This window comes from Corvus cornix, chromosome 12 (assembly GCF_000738735.6).
Source record: "Corvus cornix cornix isolate S_Up_H32 chromosome 12, ASM73873v5, whole genome shotgun sequence".
Taxonomy (NCBI): domain Eukaryota; kingdom Metazoa; phylum Chordata; class Aves; order Passeriformes; family Corvidae; genus Corvus; species Corvus cornix.
In genome coordinates, this window is record NC_046342.1 from 3,781,470 (window position 1) to 3,797,363 (window position 15,894).

Sequence of the window (15,894 nt, forward strand, 5' to 3'; positions counted from 1 at the left end):
TGCCACGGCCGAGGGGGGCGGCAGGGACGGGGCGATAGAGACTACAATTCCCACCACCCCCTGCGTGCCCGCGAGGAGGAGGGAGCCGGAAGTTCCGGGTTCTCGCCGTGGCGGCTCTGGGGCCTGTGCGAGGCGGGAGCGGCGGAGCAGGAGGAGGAAGAGGAGGAGGAGGTGATGGGGGTCTCCCGGGAGATAAAGGGGATCATTTGGGATAAAGGGCATCTCGCTCAGTGGAGTGGGAGGGGCGAGGAGTGTTCTGAGGGGCTCCGGGGATGGGCTTGTCCGGGGTGAGGCGGGGAGGCTGCGGAGTCCATGAGGATGGGGGGGAGGTGTCTGTTTTGGGGTCACCCGTGGTGCGGGAGTAGAGTGAGGCTGCGGTCGGCCCCGCTGCGGGACGTGAGACAGCAGGTCCTGGTGCTGTGGGCCCTCAGCTGTGGGCTCGGTGTCTTCATCAGGACCCCACGCCCCAGTGGGATGTGGGTTGTGGGGTTGGGAAGCTCGGCCCTTGGATCAGGATACGATATCCCACATGGGATATGCCACGTGTATCATTGTCAGCAGTTGTGGTGTTTACTGGGTGTCTCGATGTTGTTCTGAGGCCCTGATCAAGATTAGGGCCTTTTTTGCACCAGGTCATATGTGTGTCCATCTCGAAATGCTTGTGGTTGTAAAACGGATGGACCAAAGTGAGCTGGATTCCTGCTGGGATGCAGAGGGATCTGATGGGAGCTGTGTGTTAGCGGATGTAATCCCAAGTGAGGGGCTAAATGGGATTTTGGGCTGTAAGTAAAGGCTTAGGTGGAGGCAGGATGTGGTCTGGCTCTGGTGGAGCCAGGTAAGGCAGTGCTCAGGAACGGCTGGGAGTGATGACAGTGACCTCCCGTGCTCTGCTTTTTAAAACAATTGGCTCCGCAAGAGGCTGGTGTTGCTGCTGCTGTGTGGTGTGACTTTCAGAAATGCTGCTGAAGGTGGAATCCACTTTCCTATCCCAGCAGGGTGTTGATGGTGTGAGTCTTTCCCAACACTCCCTGGTTGGGAATGCACCTGTGAAGTCCTTTGAGACAAGCAAGGTCAGGACAGTAATGGGGCGGGGTGTGTGTTAGAAATTCACCTAATTGTCTCTAATACATGTGTTTAGAAGCATCATACAGATGAAAAGCACACACATCCCCTTTTTTTTAATTAAAATCTTCCAGCCTGATACCCATGAGAGCCAAAATGGTTCCCTCTCCCTTCACTTTCACATGCCAGTGACATGCTTTTGATATTTCTTCTGAATTAGGCATCTCCAACTTTAACATTGGATATAATTGGCTTTCTTGGCTACTTGCAGTTACTGTAGCTTGGGGAAGTGTTTTCTCTTGTATATCCTGCAGTACTTGAGTTTCACAGAGGCCTTTTCCTTCTTCAGCCTTACAAAACCTTTACTGGGTACAGAAAGTTGTTCCACAGCAAACTGCTTCCTCTGTTCTCATGTGTAGTTCTGTGTTTGATTTCCTTGTGCTCTATAAATACCATGTCTTGGCAAAATCTGTTTGGAGAGAAGCTGTGAATATCAGAGTATTTTTCTGAAAATAGCACCCAGTCTGTCACCAATTACCCTTCTCTCCCCCATATTTGGAAAAAAGGTGTGAAGTTGGGTGTAAATTGGTGAGGAGATGCTCAAGGGCTGTGCTGGCATTTCCCGCTCTGCCCCTTGACAGATGTCTTTATTTAGTCCTGAAGAAGACCAGTTGCTTAGTCTGGCTCAGCTGCACAATTCCCATGATTAAAGCCATTATTTTACCATAGCAGGATATAAATTGGAATAAGAGATCCAAGAATTTGCTGTCAGGCTTGGCACGTGCAGTTTGGGAAGTTGAGTCAGGAGCCTCCCCAGAGTTGTCTGGGGAAGCACTGGGGAGGGCAGAGGCATGGTCCTGAGGAAGTCCTTGGGTGTAATTGCCAGGGAGCATTTGGAGCTCCACCAGTCTCTCCTGGGAGGACTGTGTGACCAGCAGTTGTTGGAGGAACTGAAACCACAACAGAGCTTCCCCTAGTTGTGCCTTCTGTATCCTCAGTGGAGCTGAGGTTTTGCCACCAGGAAGCAGAGCCAGCTGGGATAGGAGTAGGGAAAGATGATGCATATCTGCCCTCCCGAATGTGCAGGGTAATTGTAACAGCTCATTATTGTCCTAAAGAGCTGTCAGTCCGGGCTCTGCGAGTGACTGGACTGTTTCCATCTCCTCAAACACTTGGTTGTGACCAGAGTATGACAAAACTAATGGATGCACAGTTCCAAGCATGCAGGAGGATTTTTGCCATGATTTGCTGTTGGCCTGGGGTGTCTTTGGCAAACTGCCTCACTCCCACTGACCTGTCTCCCAGCATTTACCTGTGAGGTGGGAGCTGAGCTGGCAGCTACCTGCCCGTGGCAGAAGGGTGAATCCTCACGGTGTCTCATCACGGTGTGCTTTTTTTGGAGCAGTTGTAGCAGGGTGTACCTTCAGGAGATCTTGGCGTCAGTGGAAGCCAGGCTAAGATCCTTCTGTCCCTGTCCTGCAGTTTGCTGTCACCTTGGTTTGTGGGGCTGTGTGGTAAAGAGTATCACTGAAGTGACCTCGTTTAAATATAACTCCCTTCTGAGGGTCATCCGTGGTGCAGACCCAGTAAAGCACAAGCTGGCACAACTTACACCTGGTGCTTTGCCAGAGGCAGAGGCAGGAAGCAAATCAGGCTGAGTGGGGGCTGTCGGAGCCAGTGTTGCTTCCTGTGTCATTGAACCATGACCTCACGCTCTTGGAGGTTGCGCATGGCTCAGCGGATCTGCGCCGGGCCTGGTAGCTGTCCAGTGGTATTTTTTTCCCAGTTTGATAATTTGAATATTATGTCTAAACAGTTCCCAGCTGGCAAGGGATTTTATTTTGGTGTTGGTAAGGTTGTTGATTTTAGGAGAGCTGGAGTGGGGGAGGGAAATCAAGAAGGGAAGAGCAAGAAATGCCAGGTCTGCGGGCTGAAAAAGATCACGGATGAAAGGATTGGCTGACAACAGGAACCATCTCCCTTTGCCTGCCCTCGCTGTGAAGGGGGTGTGATCTTGGTTCTCTTAGATTCGCCTTCCAGAAAGATGGAGGAAATCCTTGGGACCAGGGCGGTTATTTATCAAGAGCCATGTAAAATGTGAGCAGACTGGTACTCTCGGGCTTGAGTGGCCAAGTGAATGAACCTGTTTGGTTTGGAAGTGACATTGGAGTGGATGGATTAGCAGTGGTTGCACAGGTTGCCTTCCTCAGCTTCTACATACTTGGTTTCTGAGTGTGCCAGAACCTGCTGTCCCTGGCTCCCACCTGAGCCTTCCCTGGCGGGTGGTGGACCCTGGCAAGAGCATGGACTCTCTCTTGGCACGGCAGCTCCCTCAGCTCCTTGGCACAGACAGCTGCCAGCAGCAGCATCTAGAATTGCTCCCTGGTGTGAGGTCTGTCATAACCTGCTCTGCTGACCTGCCTCCGGTATGGCAGTGCTGACCTTTGGAAGGGAGAACAAACAGGACTTTGTGTGCCTTTCCTTGACGAGAGCTGCTCCAATCAGGCCTGGCAGTGACTGTACTGTCCTCTGTCCCCTGAACCACTGGAGTTAAATAATCCCTCTTCGGAACAGCATGTGAGCCCCAGGTCTCCCAGCCTTGGTCTGGTGACATGGCAGCCCTCCTGCACCACTGCAGCTGGATTGGCCAGGGGAGGTTTGAGGCCATCAGGTTGTCATCTCCCTCAAGTTTTCTCCATGCTCTGCTGCAGCCTTTTTTTCTCTTTTTCTTTTTTTCTCTTTTTTTTTTTTTTGGCAAGACGGAAGTACTTCCTATTTCAAGTCCTGGCTTTGGTTATCGCCAGGAAATCCTCACCTTCTCCGCTGGTGGGAGGAAGTGGATGAAATTTTAGATTTCTGTTGAGGCAAGTGTTACTTGCGTCACTTCGCTTGATGAGGGCAGCGTTGGAGAACAGTGCCTGTCATGATTTATTGGCAAAACCTCCTCTGTTATCTACATACTTCTGAGGGCAGGGTATCCATGGTAGACCAAGAGTGGTGATCGTTTCCTTGAACGGCAAAGAGCTTTTGGCAAAAATAGTTTGGATTAAGCATTAATTGCAAACTGTTGTTCAGCAGCGGTCCTTGTTGTTTATAGATGGCGGCGTTCTCACATTTCTGGCTGCACCCTGAATAGTGTCAGACAGCACAGTATGTTGGAAAGCTCTATGTTAATCAAAGCAGATATCAAATTGTTTGCCCACCACATTGACAGTTTGATTTCAGGAGTCATTTGACGCTTAAAAATTTGAACGTGGAGAAATTCAACACTTGAGTTCATTCATGCCTGAGTGTGGTCTTGTTTATCTGTGGATCCTAATCAGATGTTACACATACCCCTTCTAACCAGCAATGTTCTTCCCCTGTCATATGTGTTCTTTGTGGCTTATCATCATGTTACTTATTCAACAGGTTGTGGTATCTGGGTGTTGTTAGAGTGAATTAACCATTTCTGGAAGCCTACCAGACAAGATCAAAATGTGGGGAGACCATCGACAAGGCAACAGAATGGGGTCTTTTCGGTAAGCACTTAAATGTACAGTTTGTTTCAGGAACTATTAAGTACAATAAGCCATGGGAACTCTCTGTTCGCTGTTTTGGTAGAAGTTGTGAGGTCTCTATGGACCTAGTTGTGATTGCCAAAGGACAGGCAAGTTCATTGATGGTTTTTGCATTTCTTTGAAGTTTTTTATCTAATTTTTAAGCAACAGCTGCTTTTAATATTTCTAGTCATTCTCCACACCACCTTTTCTAGTGATACTTAGTTTAGCTGTTGTGAGCTAAGGTGAGTGCCATATGGCTTTTGGTGTTATTTGCTGTTAACACCTGTAAGAGAAAAAAATGAGTTCAGAAATACTGGCACATTCATTGCACACATGATTTTATGAAAATTTTGAGAGTTTAATTCTTTCCATGAGGTTAATAAGTCCATATATCATAAAATCACAGAATGGTTTGATTGGAAGGGACCTTAAAGACTGTCTTTAAGACCATCCCAACCCCCTGCTATGGGCAGGGACACCTTCCACTATCCCAGGTTGCTCCAAGCCCCATCCAACCTGGCCTTGAACCCTTCCAGAGACGGGGCATCCACACCTTCTCTAGGCAACCTGTACCAGGGCCTCACCATCCTCACAGGGAAGAATTTATTCCTGATATCTAATCTAAACCCACTCTCTTTCAGTCTAAACCAATTTCCCATTGTCCTACCACTACTTGCACTTCCAAAAAGTCTATATCCCCATACACTCCTTCATAAGACATTTTTGAATGTCACTGCAACTGTTGTAAAGATTAATGTGCAGCTGACCTGCACAGCACAATATTTTTATTAATTTGTGTTCCTCTGGTTGTTACTGGGACCTGTGTTTTCAAGAGAGCTCTGGGTATAAAAATGAAGCCACCAAAATCTAGAATTTTCCTTTGTTGTGCATAGTTCTTTCGTCCTTTGCTCATGTGTGCACCTCAGTTCCTTGAAAATCAGCGTGATAAAGGTACTGTTCATGGCATACCTTAGGTTTCTGCCATAAGAATACTTCAAATAATTGTCTACTGTAGTGTGTTGAGAAAGCTGATGAAAATCAGTATCCTCCAGAACATGTAGTAACAGTGTTGATGAGAGTGATTGTGTTTTGTGATGATATCAGTAGTGCTGTTGTTATGATTTTTAAGTGGGTTTTATTGGCATCATTCTTTAGTGTATTGGGTGGGGAATGCTGACCTTGATCCAAATTTTAATTGGTATTTTACGTGGTGGTGAAATGGACCGTGTACCTTAGGAAATCTGTGTATGCTTTGATTAATCTTGGTGAGTGATTCTTTAGTGAAACTCAGAGTACAACATGACTTGCTAAGGAAATGTCCACTGCTTTGGGTAGCATTTGGTGTTATTTTAAAATGTGCTGATACTGTATTATTCTGTTTTTTAAAAAATGTATTGGAGCCTTGCTTAGATGAAAAATCAGATTGTTCCATCTCAAAAAAAAAAAAAAAAAGCCCCATTGGATTTTGAAAAACTGCCTTAAGAGGAAACTTCTTCCTGCGTGTTTTTATGGAGATATTGGGAGAGCTCACAGCCTTAGTCTTGTGAACTTGGTGTAAGACAGTCTGGAGGCACGAGCACAGGGATATCTTGGATGTTGATTGTTGGCATAGTCCTGTGAGGCACCCTCAGTGTCTGAACTGATGAACTGATGGCTTTCAGAATTTGCCAGTTTGGACTCCAGCACAAGGAAGCATAAATGAGTCTTTGTAGCATGTTAATAAAGAATAAAGCCTGTTTGGTACCCTCTGCTTTCACGTGCCTCAGGATGATGTGTTAAGTTAGCTGTTTCCGTACTGCCCGGAGAGGTTAAGCTCCTGGGTTCCTCACAGGCATGTGCTGGTGATGCTAATGAACCAACACACCAGCTGCTGGCACCTCAGACAGCTGCAGAGCTGTGTGCAGTGCAGGACTATGTGGATTGCTACCATCATTAACCCATTAATATTGCAGGTATTCCCTGTTGAGTGCTTCTGGAAATTGTGCTGAAATGGGAGCACCCAAGTTTACTTTCTCACATCTGTCGTATGCTGCCTCATCTTAAACTGCCAAACATCAATATCTTCTGCGGATCTTAGACTGTTACACAGCTCTATAAAAGTTTAGAGAAGAATGTGCTGCTGTGTAGATTTCAGACTCTTAAGCACGTTATGAATAATACTGTCTTTATTTCTACAGTGGGAGCCAAGAAGACAGGTTTGCTCCCGGGTGGAACAGGGAATATCCTCCTTCCCTTGATAGTCTTGGTCAAGAAAGACACTCTGGCAACTTCTCTGGCAGAAAATCACTTCCTTTTGATATCCAGGCACTCTCAGGCCTCCTCAATCCTCAGTTTGCCAACAGAGAGGAACCTTCTTTCAGCTATGGAGCTAGAGATGGACCACGTAGTGACTTCAGAGGTGGGGAGGGGCACCATGATTTCAGGGGCAGGGATTTCCCACCATCTGACTTCCAGGGCAGAGATGAGTCTCAGATGGATTTCAGAGGCAGGGAGCCACCCCCTTCTGAGTACAGGGGCAGGGATATGTACTCTGGAGACTTCCGGGAGAGAGAAGGGCCCCCTATGGACTTCAGGGGTGGGGATGTTCCTTCAGGGGACTTCAGGAACAGGGACACGTTCCGCATGAGCTACAGGGATAGGGAAGCACATAATATGGATTACAGGGCCAGGGACGAACCTCCATCAGACTTCAGGGGAAGGGGGTCTTATGATTTAGACTTCCGAGGTCGAGATGGGCCTCATTCAGACTTTAGGGCAAGAGACATGTCTGAGTTAGACTACAGGGGCAGAGAACATTCCTATTCAGACTTCAGAAATAGGGATGTACCTGATATGGACTTCAGGGGTGTGGGCACCTCTGATCTGGACTTCAGAAACAGGAATGCACCATCATCAGACTTCAGAAATAGGCACAGGTCCCGATCTGATCAGGATTTTAGGAGCAGAGACGTGGCTCCTCCCATGGACTTTTCAGATAGGGAAATGCCTCCCGTGGATCAAAGCCTTGTAGATTTTAGGCACAATCAATCTACTGTACCTTTAGCAGAAAGAGAGGGCTCTGGCTTAAGCACCAGCAAAAGAGATGAGTCTGCACTTAGTCTAGACAGAACTCCCTTTGGTAGCCAAAAAGGAGAATTTCAACACTCGGAAGCACCAGCCGGAGAAGAGCAATCCCTGGGACTGGGTCTTGAAGATGACACTTCGCACAATTTCCAAAATAGCCGCGGACCTCTTCCTACTCTTCAGGACCAAGAGGAGCAACCTCAGACCTTTGCTAACAAGCAGCAACAGCAGCAGCTTTCTGGGGGGGAGCAGCAAAGATCCGATTCTGATCTTGGGTTAAAGGGTGAAGGTGACCTGGATTTCCTTGGGAGGCAAGATACAGACTACCGGAACATGGAATATTGTGATGTGGATCACCGGCTGCCAGGGCATCAGATGTTTGATTATGAACATGGCAAGTCCTTTTCAGAAGGAAAACCCAGCAAAGATTCTAGGCCCTATAAGAGCCTTCAGGTAGGTGGTTTTGTCAATTGATGTTTCTGTTAAATGTGTGTTGGCCAAAGAATGGAAGGAGTTGGGAAGGAGTCTTCATCCATATCCCATCACTTCAGTTCTATTCTAATTCACCATCTTTCTCTGAGATTGTTCTCTGCTCCAGGTTATTTAATGGGCACCCTTTCTATCTCAGAAACACTTCTCAGGAGAAGTGCAGTTCAGAAAGTGAGAGTTGCTAAATATGTAGAATCAGATTTGGTTCAGAAAGTCCCCAAGCTGAAAATGGCCAGACAGAGGGTGTTGGGGAGAGTGGTTACAGATAAACTTATTTTGTTATTTTCCCTTGGATATTGCTTATGAGCAGTATCAGAGAGAAGCTGCTGGCTTGGGTGGGCCTGTGTACAACTGTTCTCGTACATACTTTGTTTTCCTTCAGGGTTATCTTGGAAATCTGAAGGTAGTGGTAACTACTGAGTTAATAACTGCTATTGAATTTGAGTAACTACTATTGAATTGGAATCAATTGTGCTGGAAAACAGAGAGATATGATTTGCCCATTTTATTTTCCTGGAGCTAGATCTTACTGTACAGGTCAGTGAGCATGTGAAGAGCTACTCCAGAGCTCCCTGAATCTCAAACAGGGGTTAAAGCTTTGAGTCAGGCATCTTATGGGCCTTTGCCTTTGAATTTTCTCCTGGTTTATTTTGCTACTGCTTGTGTATCTTGTGAGCCAGCATCTCTCATTTGTAAAACCATCTTGATTGTGTGAACTCAAGGACCAAGATTACCGGACCTGCCCCAAGTATGTGAAGCCAAGCAAGCTCATTCGACTAGGAGGAGTGCCTGAAACTGCCACAAAGGATGATGTAAGTGGGATGTTTCTCATCCAGAAACTTCTGTTGAGGGTTTCTAAAGTACCACTTTTAGGTCTGGTTAATGTATATCAGATGGTCTGTCATTTCCCCAGGGGAAAATCCAGATTTAGAAGTCACTGCAATGTTACCTGTTATCTGATTATTCTGGGATTTTGGGGGTTCTAGAAGTGATGAGTTTTTCTGCAGTTGCATGTGGGGTGTTGATAGCTAGAAGCCTTGACTCCAGGCTCTGTGACATGCCTTACTTCATCACCGCTTTATATATACCAAATATTGTTACTACTATTTTGGGCTCAGAAGACATGTAGTGTCTAAGTGAACTTGTTTGTTCTTAGTTACTTGAAATTGCTTAAATGAGGTCTTACAAAGATGGAAAAGATGTCTGCTGTTCCTGCTGGTTTTAGTAAAAAAACATAAAATGATCTAGGCTACAAGGTAAAAGTAGCTCTGTTTCCTAAAGCTTCTACTACGAATTAGGACTTTAGTTTGGGGTTTTTTTGTTTGTTTGGTGACAGTTCCAGGCATGAGAATCCCTACATGCAGCAGTTTTTGCTAGGGTTAGCTGCAGTGATCAGCTTCTGAGGCTTGATATAGGAGAACACACAGCAGGAACTTTGTCCTTCAGAGGATGGTAAGACTCAGAACAGTTGCCCTTGTACTTTGATTTTCTTAAAGGCAGTAGGACATCTTTGACCTTAAGTAAGGATCTGAGTTGAACTGTCTGGCTGAAACCAGTGTAATAAACCTTTGAACAGTTGAATTGTGGTGTAAATGGTGCTCAGTTCTTCAAACAAAACCCAAAAATACTTCTCAAAACCTGGTAACAATTCTCAGGTACTGCTGGAACTTAATTAGGAAAGTGTGTCAGTTTGTAACGGGCTTAACCTAGAAAGAATAGAACTCTTGGAGAGATGGAAATGTACATTGGCAAGTACCTTGGGTTTGGAGATTTGATTTTGGAGATGAAGTGGATCTCATTTTTCCTGTAGATCCTCAATGCTTTCCGAGGGCCTGATGGGACACCTGTGAAGGACCTGCGACTGAAAGATTACAGCTCAGGTGAGAATGCTTCTCCAGTGCTTCTAGTTTCAAGGTGACAACAGGGTATTTTTTACACCAATATCCTCTTGAGCAATTTGCTTAAAGTCTTACATGCACTAATTGCAGTTATTTTTTAATGAAAATGCCCTCTGAGTTTTGTAGTTTGTCCTCTTGTCCTCAAAACTGATGGCTATACTCACTGCTGCTTCAGAGGTAAAGCATGTGTCCAGCTGCCTCAGGAGAGGTGTAGGAGCAGCAGGAAGAGCACTAAGGCTGTTCTAATAGCTATCAGGAGTAAAGCCATGGGACAGCAGGTTAATTCCTCCATAGTTTTTTTTTAACTATTACTAAATCTTGTTTCTGAGGTGGTCTTACTGTGGAACAAATGCTGCACAAATAGTGTCCTCAGGAAACCTGTTCCATCCTAACATTTCTCCTTCAGTAACCTGAAACTGGTACCCTGCTTAGGTATGAAGACAGGTTAAAAAAAAAAGACAAAGTAAGTTTTATAAGCAAATATCCAAATACTGGTCTGGATTCTCTTCCTCATTCAAAGAATAAAGTTCTGCTGTACTTCTGATCAGTGTGTATAGGATTCTGAAGAAAGAAATATTTTACAAGGCTGCTTTGTGAGAAAGTTGTACTGGAACAAAGATGTGCGATGGTAGGAAGGGTGAGTCCTGGGGATTGGTTTGGATAATACTGGTAGGAAATACCTGGAAACTGGTATTCTATTTTAATTTTTTTTTTAAACCTAGGAGAGCAGAGGCTTCTACATTCATCAGTGCTTTTTCTTAATTTCCAGTATGGGTTGTATGTGAAGCAGCTGGACTTCTTGGTGTCAATACATTATATAAAGGCTTCCAATGTGTTTAGTAACTGGGGAGAGAAACTGGGGCAGTGGGGTATTTCTCAAGTATATTTTTGTTTCTGGAAGCCGTCAAAGGAGATTTCACAACCTTCTCAGGAACCTTTGAACTAAAGAACATCCCTGTGTCACATTATCTGGCCCAACAAACAGGGCTTAAGGGGCACAGTTAGTCTTTCTTGCTTCCTTTCCTCTTTTCTAAGTGTAGTTCAGCATGGCTGTCGTCACTCCCACAGCGCTGACTGCAACACAGTAATTGCAACATGCTGCTTTCTTGCCTGTGCTGGTGAGATTTGTCAGTTGTTGTGAGTTTTTTTCCTTCTGAAACACGTCACTTCAGTAATAAATCAACTTGAACTGGAAATTTCTTCGTAAGTCTCTTCCCATGTGTGTTATTAGGACTTACTGTCCTCATTAGAGAACTGCTGTTTCTTCCTTCCCATTCCCTTTTTCAAAGGCTGCTCAGGATGAGACTCAGGATGAGTGTCTGAAGTTATGTGCAGAAGCTCCGGTATCTGCAGGTGGTCACATGTGATGTGAGGGTTGCAGTTTTCTGCTGTCTCTCCAAAAGCTGCATTCTGTTTCAGGCTGTCTCTTCAGCTGCAAAGTTGGATTTTTAAAAAGTTTTTCTGGCAATTGTGGGGAGGCAAAGAATGAAGTTAAAATTAGCTCATGTTTTATGAGCTGTGTAAAGCTGTTGTTTAACCCTGTCCAGTCAACATCAGTCATTTAAGCGGTGTAGCTTTGTTCTAGGTTATGTGGAGGCTCCAAAGTCTTTGTTTTGCATTATGTCCTAAGGCTGCATTTAAACAGCTCTCTGATCCTTCTTGCACAAGATGGATATGTCTAGGACAATAAAAGCTTCCTGAATTGTGAATACTTCTTTTAGAAATTGGGTAACTAGGAGCTGTAGTAAAATTAATCCAGCTTTTCACATTAGCTCCTCCTAGAGAAGTGTATAGAATTGAATTAATATTAACTTCTGAAAAGCTAAACCTCTTTGAAACTAGAGGCCAGTCAAGGGCTAAATGATGCTTTTGTGGTGGGGTTTGTATGTAAATATCCACAAGAATTAAAAGCAAACCTTTTGGGTTACTGATGTCTCTGGGATACACCTGCACTGCTGTACTGGCTTGGTGGGACGATGGCAGCCTGGCTCAGAGGAGCATGTGCTAAGCTAGTCTGAGTGGGTTGTATATTTTTGAGTGCTGTCCAGAAATGTTAAAAATAACATTAATCATGAGTATGCATGTTGAGTGTGTTTGAGAGAAGAATGCCTGCAGCTGTGGGGGGAACAATAACAGCCGTAACAAATAACACACAATTAACTCAAAATAAGTGAGGTTTCTCAAAAAGATAACGCTTATCATAAAGCTTATCTCAGCAGCTTCAATGTAATGATTCCACTGTATGATCTTTCACAAGACTCTTTCTAGTTTGGGGAAAAATATGTGGTTGATTTTTCTTGGAAAAAGCAGCTCAATTTCTTTATAAAGCCCCTTTTTTTTACATACTGTGTATGTGCGAAGGAAAGTCTATTTTCACTGAAGGCTGTGCTGAGAATGGAACACTGTTCTTAATATACCTGGTGTGATTTTGGTATGCATTCAAGCTGTTGATTCTTTAGATTATTTTGTCTCTGAAGCCCACAAACTGAAATGGTGGCTAGATTTTAAACAAGGCAGTGAAAGGAGAGACCTTAAGAAGTGGCATAGTAATTCTATTTAAATCAAAGAGGCAGATATTTACAATGATAAAATGTCAAAGTCAGACTTTATAGTATTACCCTAAAAGACATTAACTTATAATTTCCGTCAGTTAGATTTTTGAGCCGATGCCTGTATGTTCAGACTGAAAGTGCCAAATCCATTTTTGGGGGGAAGAGGGCTTCTTCCAGTGTGATGCGTAAGCCTTGGCAGAAATAACTGTATTAAATCTTTCAGCTTGCCTTCTCAAGCGTGTTTGGTCATGTCTGTCCAATTAACCTTTGCAAAGAACAAACCTTGAGGTGACCGTGGAGCCTTCTCAAAGACCATCAGCTGCTTTGGTGTGCAGTATGTCCTGGAGCCTTGTGTGGAGAGGCAGCGCATGGATGTCCTGCTGATCCCGTAGATGCTTGCGGTGATGACTTGTCAGCAGCTCTCTGGGAAGGGGTTGTGAGCTCCCCTATCTCATCTGAAGGTGCTTATGTCTTCTTATTGGGCTCAGGGCTTTCATGTGGCTTTATACTGTGGTGTCCCCTCTGTGGAGGTGTTAGTGCAGTGTGTGACAGCACCAGCTGCTCATGGCGTGGGGTCTGTCCTCCTGTTACTGTCTGTGCTCCTGCCTCGGTGCTGACTGCCAGGGACTTGAAGCTGATGCCTTTTGACCTTTGAGGAGTCTAACATGAACACACCTTGCCCTCGTTTTGATTTTGATCATATTTTAAACTTACCTCCTGCCTGATTCTCATCAGGCTTTATTGCTACTTCCCTGACTAATGTCAGACATAAGCCTGAGATCTCATCTTGAGGGTCTGATATGCACAGAACATTGGCTGAGCCACACGTGTGCCCTGGAGAAGGAAGCACGTGGAGACAGCCTTATGTTAAAGGGCTGCTTATCTTAAAAGACACTGCAGTGGTGTCCAAAGTAATGAGTGAAAGCACGGAGCACACTCTGAGCCTTCTGTTCAGATTGTTCTTCTGGATGCGGCGTGCAGCGGAACAAGCTTGGAACATGTGTTTTCCAACCAGGATTCCTGTTAGTGTTGGTACCAGCAGCTGTGAAAGCTGTTCAGGGAAAGTAAGCCTGAGAAATGGCTGGCAGCCCATGAGACTTATCTAGTTCATTCCATAAGCCCATCTGGGGAACTGAGAGGAATTTTTGCTGGGCTGGGAGAGCCTGATGGAGAATGGACACTCTCACTGGGGTGGAAAGCAGCATGGCAGGGAGGAGCTCTGGAGGGACCAGGTGAGCTGGATTCCAGTCAGCAGGAGCAGTGAGATCTACCCCAGCCCCTTTATGTGCTCTCTAAATTAGTGCAGCACTTCAGAAACTGTGAGATTTGGGTTTTTTAACCCTATTCTGACCCTTCCAAATACTCACTTTTGAACCCTGGGTGGGGATGTGGGAACACAATATGGCACCCCTGAGGAGCAAAGCACCCATGGAACTGGAATGCCTGGGGCAGGTAGAAGCTTCCTGAACAGCAGTAATGCTTGGGCCAGAGCAGTGTCCACATGGATACAGGGGACTGATGCTAAAGGACAGGCTTCTTCCTGTGGTGGAGGAACACCCAAGAAATGTAGTGCCACCTAAAAACATGAGCTGCTTTATGGCAGCTGCCTGCTCCATTTTAAAAAGCTTTTGTTTTAGCAAGTGTTATTGCCACGAAGTGTTTTTTATTGCTTGCTCAGCCACCTTCTTGCCCTAGCATTCATGTTCTGTTTAATTTCTCCAGACCAGCCCATTATGTGGTGCTTGGAGCTGCTCCCCTTATGCCTCCCTGTGTTAAACTTAAAATTGCCTTGGCCGAGTCATACAAGAAACTGGATTATCTTGCTTGTTCTCTCTAAGCTCTGCCGCATTGGTGCCCTGTTAAATATTAATAAGCCCCTTAGATAAATCTTTAAAAGGTGCTGCTTTTTTTTCCCCCTCCAAGCGCAGTCTATCTTGTATATCACAACAGTGAATCATTGGTTTCAGGAATATATCAGGAAGCCTCTGGAATTCTAAATCGTATTTTTCAGTGTTATATGTTGCTAAAACTCATAATCTAAGGGTCCAGAAGTTTCCAGCTCATGATGGAAAAATTGGTGCTGGTTTTTTTTGGTTGGTTTTTTTTTTTTTTAATTGGTGCACCTCTCCACAGTAGGGGTAAGTTCTCCATTTTCCATGGCTGGAGTGCATTCCAAGGCAGTGAGATCTCCTTTCCCTTGAGGCGGATGTGGCTGTGCATTTGTCAGGCCCACATATAACAGGGTTTTATCTTCCTTCCTGTGGGTGGTGTTTGGGTAGGGCTGCTCTTGGAGGCCAGAAAAGCTGGCAAGATGCTGCTCCTGCCACAGGTGCCATCATGCTGCAGCTCCCAGCCTTAGGTAGGACTGGAGGGGTGAGCTGCTCCTCTGCAGGGGTAGAGAGTGTTTCTGGAACTGTGCCAAACAGAAACCATTTTGTTTCCTTTCTGGAGTGATGCAGTCCCCTTGGGGAAACCTCTCTGAAGGGTGGATTTGTGGCCAGCTAGTGGTTTCCCCATACAGAGGGCTTGGCACCAACCCGCTGGAGTAAGATGAGGACTAGGTCCCACAAGAACTTAGATTCTTGGGTTTGGTACAAAGAGCACACTGTGGGTTGCTGTGGGATGTCTCTAGCACATGCTGTGGTGCAGAGGGCATCTGGCCTGTTGTGCTAATTATACGGAGGACAGCTTGGCTCACCATCAAGGCTGGTGCTGATGCACAATAGGACGAATAATCTCCTGTTGCTGTGCTTAGTGCTCTGCACAGTGAAGGTTGTGTGGCCCACTCTGCTGCATCAGCCATGACTCAGGCATGCACACCTCAGACACTTGCTAAGAGCTGAGGTGACTGTCCCTGAGCTCATGAGATGCTGTAGCACACGAGGAGTTTCCCCTTGAGGTGTGGTCAGATCCTCCTGTCATCAGCAGAGTTCTGCAGACTGCTGGGCTCACCTGCCAGGACTTGTGGAAATATCTTCAGCACTGATCTGCCTGAACCAATTGATTCTAGTTTGTAGCCAGAATACCCTGCCAAGAACCAAAAAATACACTTAGCTGGAATTAGTCCATGGCATCAACAGCAGTCCTTGCCACTTTTCCCAGCTGTGTGGGCAGTAGGCTTTTAGCTTGCCTTGCTTGGTTTCAGGGCACTGGTGCATTGTTTCTTGGAAGCAAAAGGTGTTCTTGCTCCTCTTTCCTCATTTGTGATGTGGTGGCTTAGGAAATAGGAAGTACAAATCTGGCCTAAGTCAGTGTTTGTGGTAGTGATCAACCTTGGTTCAGGGTTAT

At 45.6% G+C, this 15,894-nt stretch overlaps 1 protein-coding gene across 2 annotated transcripts in view; it reads left to right on the top strand.

Annotated features, from left to right (window-relative positions):
- Positions 1–85: 85 nt before the first annotated feature.
- RBM6 (RNA binding motif protein 6) overlaps positions 86–15,894 on the top strand; it is a 57,746-nt gene continuing 41,937 nt past the window's right edge. The window contains exons 1-5 of one of the 2 annotated variants that reach the window (XM_010389916.4): positions 86–171; positions 4,474–4,583; positions 6,782–8,120; positions 8,879–8,968; positions 9,967–10,036. In XM_010389916.4, coding sequence (XP_010388218.2) covers positions 4,540–4,583; positions 6,782–8,120; positions 8,879–8,968; positions 9,967–10,036 — 1,543 coding nt within the window. In that variant the 5' untranslated portion in view covers positions 86–171; positions 4,474–4,539. Of the gene's footprint in view, positions 172–4,473; positions 4,584–6,556; positions 8,121–8,878; positions 8,969–9,966; positions 10,037–15,894 lie in introns of those variants that run through there. The other variant, XM_019280400.3, reaches the window with a different exon arrangement.